Genomic DNA, 6296 nt, shown 5'->3' with positions numbered 1-6296 from the left:
AAAAAAAAAAAAAAAAAAAAAAAAAAAACAATAGTCCACCAAAAACATCTTTTTACCAAGAAAGCAACATTCTCAAATCACTGATTAAGACTGTGGTAAATGAAACTAGGGAAAATGCCAATATTTATTGGTCAAGAGTAGAGTGTACTTGCCAGAGAACCTCATGAATAAAGTCACTACTGGGATTTTTCATTTCTCCTCACTCTAGGTTGAAATATGTTAGAAAGGGGACCACTTACGATCTCTAAGCTGACATGTGTATGTAAATATGTAAACACAGAGGGGCTCTTCTGCCGCATATGGAAAGAAAATGCACAGACAAGCTACAGCTAAGTCACTGCTTTCTGGCCAAGCCTGCCTACGCAGGGCTTACATAGCACCAACAAGATTTAAATATGCTATTGGACAAGACCTTCTTGGCAAACTCAGTCCATGCATCTCATGCCCAGGCTGGAGTAAATAACACTAACAGAGTTGAAGACCAAAATGAACAACGCACCTTAAAGTTGGAGAGGAGTAAGCCCGCAGACATGCTGGTTACACTATCTCATACTGGTTATTTGTTATGGCGCGAGATAGGCAGTAGGCTAAAAAGATTCCAATCAGCTGGAAATAAAATATGAAAAAATTAAACACACACAGACTGAAGATCTCAGGATATAGATATATTCTTCTTTCACTTGTAATTCACTAATAATTTCCTTCTTTGAGTTACATTTAATACTCAGTAGTACCTATATCACATTCAAAGAATATAAGCAAACTTTTACTACTACTGTGACCCAGAATTTCACAACTGTCACTGAAGGAAAATTCAGTGACAGTTCAGGAAATTGCAACTCAAGGAAAATTCAAGAGTCATAAGTTTTGGAGAAACTCAGTAAGAGTAAGAGTAAGAAAAAGAAAAAAACAAAGATATGGCTTAGAACAAGCTTCTCATCAAATCTCCATCTACGAGGGCAAAGATCTTCTTGAAAAGCTCTAGAGCAGTGCTGCAACAATGGAAATGTTCTAGAATCCTTGTGCTGTCCAATACATGGGACTACTGAGCACTTCAAATAGGGTACAACTGAGGTTTTAATTTTATTCAATAATTAGAACCTTTCCAAGGTAGTCAGTGACTATTTTATTAGTGCAAATTTAAACACAGTTATACTTGCTAAACATAGTTATATACTTAAATATATTAAGACTAGACTTTGATTAGTCATTTCTACAATGTTTAATGTAAGATGAAAAAAAAACGCCCTGAAAAAATTGTTTAGAGCCACAATGCAAGCTTTTCATGCTACAGTGAGAAGCACAACTTGGGAAATACAATTTGACCTACAACATAGTGTCTACCCAAAATAATGAATGAATGTGGGATTGTATGATCTAAATTTTAATAGGGTGGAATTTACATGCAACTCATCAGGCAGCTGCAGCCCAGGAAAGAAAGAACAAAGTTCCCACTTATCTCATATTTTATGTAGTAATTATGATGCTAGAAAGTTGCCATAACTACAAGGGCATTGGGTCTTTCCACAGCTAACTGCTTTCAAAAGACATGTACTGCTAGAAGTTAATTCAAAGTCTTGCTTTTTGTAGTTTCAAGGCATGACTGGTCATGGTAAAAAGAGCGCATAAAATGGTAATAACTCTTGTAGTAAAACATAAGATCCAAGACTTCAAAAAACTGGAATGAAAAAAACAAAACATCCTCCCTCAAAAATAAAGACCCAATCCCTCATATATAAATCCAATCAAGAGACTCCACCATAAAAAAAAATAAAGTATTTCTATACTGTGACCAGTAACTCAGAGTTTTATGAAAATGTGACTTCTCTTAAAATGCCTTCAGTATCCATGCCCCTGAGGCAAAAACTTCAAGCCTTAAAAGTGAAAATCTTCTAGCTTACACCTACAAGAAGAATGAAGCATTTCCTAAGTAATTATAAAGACTCACCTGGAAGCAAGCAACTCCAAAGGAAATTCCTGCAACTACTCCCATTTCTGACTCTATAATGCTCATCACCTTTATAAAACAACCCTAAAGGGAGAAAAGAACATTAAATATAACACAAGTAATCTGTTCTTATCTTCATGGTAATAAATACTTTGATCCTATACATTTGCAGAAAGATGGTCTTTACCCACCATTAGGCTTTGATTGTCATTTTATAGAAATCTACTCTCTTTCATATGCTCTCAGCAGAACCAACTGTTAATCCCAACTATTTCCACCTTTTGGATTATGCATTTAAAAGTGTTACTTGCTCGTTGTGTGAACTCAGGTCACAAATTTACTGAGCTTCAGAAAATAATACCTGCCCCACCTATTTCAGATTATGTGTATTAATGTGAGTAAAAATTAAAAACTGAGTCAATGCTGTATTCAGTTAAGGCCTTAAATACTGTCAAATTTTAAAAGGCTCCTTACTTCATTGTTTACTTTATCTGCATCTCTCTGTGGAGAACAGTCTTCAAGTTTACAGCAACTCTTGGGAAATCCTTTTTCTGAGTAATAATTTGTATCTTTCCAATCTCTATAATCGGTGACACCACAACAACGCAACTAAAAAATCCAACAAAAGCGTTTATAGTTCACAATACAACTTTGTAGTCAAACATTTAACCTAATATCTCCAATTGCAATTTGTGCTCAAAACAACATTTATTATACTCAATGATCTCTCTTCCTAATATCTTAAAGTGGCTGTCCTCAATTGATTCAAAAGATTAGCACTTGGTTCTAACACCAAGCATGACAGTTTTGGACTGACCTTCCTTTCCTGCTATAGTTGGTACTGACAACACTTTGTCTATGATGTAAGTGGGTAGGGAAGAGAACAGGTAGATGACATCTACATTTTCTCCTAATCTGAGATTATAATGAGAATATAGTACGAGTGGACAACATCTAGTAGCCAGGCCCTAGTCTTTACTCTGAGGTGACAGGGAATGTGTTCCCCTCTTGAGAAGACACCACCTACCACCACTTACCGTACTTTGGATCTTGTCTACTGCATCGCTTCTATAATCTCCTGTAGAATTATATTGCTTCAAAGCCTTCTCATAATTATTCTTAAAACTGTTCTTAATCTATAGCAAAGAAACACAATGCCAGTAAACAAACATTCTAGAAAGTTCTTTTGGTTTCTAGGTCAAAATAATTCTCGCATCGGACCAATGGTCACATCTTCGACAGGGGCAACATGTATGATAATTAACTTCCATGGTCCAATCCTGTCTTCTAAGGAATAGAGAAGTAAGGAATACAATTCAACCTACAACATAGCATCTACCCAGAATAATAGGCACATAATGAATGTGGGATTCTGTGCTTTCTACTAAGCGAAACATTACAATATAAGATGAAAGATGATAACCACTACGAGTTCAAAGTGCCGTGGAAGCATGTGTTTATATATATTTATATATATATATATTACCCAAGTGGCAGCTCTGTACTTCTGTATTCTGCCCCCCACCCCCAATCTTTCTCCACTTTAAACTGAGTACAAATTTGCTGCCTATGGGATTTTTAAGCTATAAAACAGCACTACCACTTTATAACATACTCATCGATGAGCCTTCACAACTCACTGATTTCCTAACAACTCCAGGTTTACCTGAGTTCTAATTCAATATTAAACTTTTAATGTTCTGCACTAAGTATATCCATTCTTTTCAAAATGCATAGCATAAGTGGAGAAGGTATCAATTCTGTGCTTTAAATATTTTCTCACCAGTAAGTTATAAATTGTACTATCTCTACTTTAATAGGTACTTATACACAGAAAAATGACTGAAAATACATGAAATTATTAGTACCTTTAACTTTCTTCTAGTGATTATCAGTCTTCACAATTTTCTAAATTTTCTTTTATATTACAGGTGGGCCGAAATTTTTACAAAAAAGCCATTACTATCAGCTACGGGTTGAAAAGTAATCTTTAAATACAGGTAAGTAAAAGTTCTGCTCCTTAAATTAATCTATTTTTATTTCTCAGAGAATAAATTTTAACATACTAAGGTTCCGTAATTCAGGCTTACCTCATGCCTGAAAACAAATCCTACGATGGCAGCGACCAGTTCAACCAAAAAAATGAGAGTCAGAAACATTGCATACTGTGGGATAAAAAGAAAGTTCAAGTCAGCATAAATAAGATATATCACAGCTGCAAAGGGAGTCAAAGAAAAAATGAATCTTCTGATCTTCTGCTCAATAAGTTCAGCATGTTTTTGTTGAAAAGGACAGGGAAAACAATAACAAAATGTCTGTTTTGAAAGTGGGAATTGGCAACTAACTATAACTTGGTAAGTTTTCGTGAGGAACAGGAAAAACTGTAAAGGGCTAGGGCCAGTAGCAAGAAACAAACCCCACAACATATAAGACTTTCCTAAAAACCAAGAATCAATTCTGAGGAGAACAAGGAAGGACTCACCAGCTTTAGCATCCATGCAGAAGCTCGGCAGGTAGCAAAACAACCAAAGGTGCCCAAAAGAATAATGACAGTGCCAGTGCCAATCAGCACGAAGGGGACATTGGTGGCCTTCTCATTTAAAAGGGAAAAATAATTCTCCAGGCTCACCTTGCCCCAAATGCCAACGGCAAGAAGGATAACACCAGTGATCTATGCGGGAAATCAGAGAATAGAAACAGTTATGCACTATATATAGCAGCATCTTCAAATCACAAGACACAATAGGTGTGAAAACTGATTTAGCAGTCTGGTGGCCACAGAGCTGTGGCCAGGATATGGCGGACAAGGGGAAAGGGTAGAGGGAGGGAGAAAGGGGGTCTGAACAGAAGGGTAGGCTGTGGACAGGGCATCTTATCAAAATTCTTAAAATTCATCTGTCTTTTTTGTGCAAACACAAGCCTATGGCATATTTGCCCTGGGTATCAAAACTGCCATGGCTCCGGAGGAAAACCTTTGTAGAGGGGGAAAAAAGTGTTTTTGTGAGTTCCAGAAACTTCCTCTAACCCCTCAATCCCCCCAGCCCCACCCCCAGAACCCCAACCCCACCCTCAGTTTAGGGACGAACATAGGGTACAAAGGAATGGTACGCAAAAGCAAACCCAAGGACAGCTTGGCGGGAGCGGAGCCATACCATACTTACCTGCGCAACACTCCCCTCTTAACGAAGCAGGGAAAAGAAAGACACTATTATGCAAGCGAGCCTCAAAGTGGCCGGGCAAGCCTTGCCTCTCCAACGGTTCGGAGACACCCTTTGCGAGCTCCGAGGGTTTAACTCGCTTCCTCGCCTCCCGCATCGAACTCTCAGCCTGTCGGCTGCCGTCGTCCCGCACCCCGACCTTGGCGCTAGCTAAACACCCAAGCTCCGAGATCGGGCCCCAGTCTCTCGTCGCCAGCGCCGGGGTCCCAGGAGCGACGACCTCTCAAAGCCCACCGCAGTCCGACTTGAGCTCCCTCCGCGCAAGGACACACCCCCCCGACCCCAAGACCGGGATCCCCCACCTTCCCCGGGCGCCTCCGTCTCTCACCCAGAAGATGAAAGTGTAGATCAGGAGGACGCTCTTGAAACAAGTAATGACTGGTTTGGTCTGCAGTCTCCGAGACGGGGACGCCATGACTAGCCCGAGACCCTGCACCACCGCACGGGACGATCGGGGCAGAGCTAGAGAGGAGTGCCCGAGTGTTCCCGGAAATTGCCGAAAACTTACGAGCGTCTACAACTGAGAAGAGCCGGAAACACCGTACAAATTTCTAGAGGGTAAAGTCCTGGAGGCTGTCCGGAAAGTGGAGACAATTTCCGAGCGCCCCCTGCCGAAGGTGACCGAAAACTATATACAAAGGTTCTAGTGTCGGAAATTGCATTAGGTCTTCAAGTGGAGCTTTCTTCATTTTTTTTCTCTCCCAAAGAATCTTTCCCGCCCCCCACCCCAACCCCTCCCTTACAACTTTATCTTATTGTTTCTATCACCAGCAGCGCCAGCAGCGCTCTGAGATTCGGCCTCCCCGGCCCCCGGTGCCCTAGAAGGAAGGAAAAGAATGAGAAGAGGTTAAAAGTGACCTAGGAATATTTTCTTATATGGGAAAATACCCCACAGGAAATATATTTCCAAAGAGAAACTAAGATTGCGAAGCAATACATACTGTCGCATGCGCTGTGTTAAGTTCAGCTATTACCTGCAAAGTTTTAAAAAGGGAGGGTGCTACGCAGAATGCCAGGTAAATGTGAACCCCTCTTAAATATTGAAACTGACAGGCACTGTATATCCCAGCTCCCTGGTTTTTCCCATTAAGAACCAGCTGATTACGGAGAGGTTAAACCTAAAGTCACAC

At 40.0% G+C, this 6296-nt stretch overlaps 1 protein-coding gene across 1 annotated transcript in view; it reads right to left on the bottom strand.

Annotated features, from left to right (window-relative positions):
• TSPAN6 (tetraspanin 6) overlaps nt 1-5800 on the bottom strand; it is an 8200-nt gene extending 2400 nt beyond the window's left edge. The window contains exons 1-7 of the mRNA XM_008586804.1: nt 5495-5800; nt 4431-4619; nt 4039-4113; nt 2986-3084; nt 2423-2557; nt 1949-2032; nt 500-606 (exon numbers count right to left, since the gene is read on the bottom strand). Coding sequence (XP_008585026.1) covers nt 538-606; nt 1949-2032; nt 2423-2557; nt 2986-3084; nt 4039-4113; nt 4431-4619; nt 5495-5581 — 738 coding nt within the window. The 5' untranslated portion in view covers nt 5582-5800 and the 3' untranslated portion in view covers nt 500-537. The remainder of the gene's footprint in view (nt 1-499; nt 607-1948; nt 2033-2422; nt 2558-2985; nt 3085-4038; nt 4114-4430; nt 4620-5494) is intronic.
• Nucleotides 5801-6296: the final 496 nt, after the last annotated feature.

The sequence above is a fragment of the Galeopterus variegatus genome, unplaced genomic scaffold (assembly GCF_000696425.1).
Source record: "Galeopterus variegatus unplaced genomic scaffold, G_variegatus-3.0.2 Scaffold4123, whole genome shotgun sequence".
In the NCBI taxonomy this organism is placed as follows: domain Eukaryota; kingdom Metazoa; phylum Chordata; class Mammalia; order Dermoptera; family Cynocephalidae; genus Galeopterus; species Galeopterus variegatus.
This window is presented reverse-complemented; position numbering and strand designations above follow the sequence as displayed.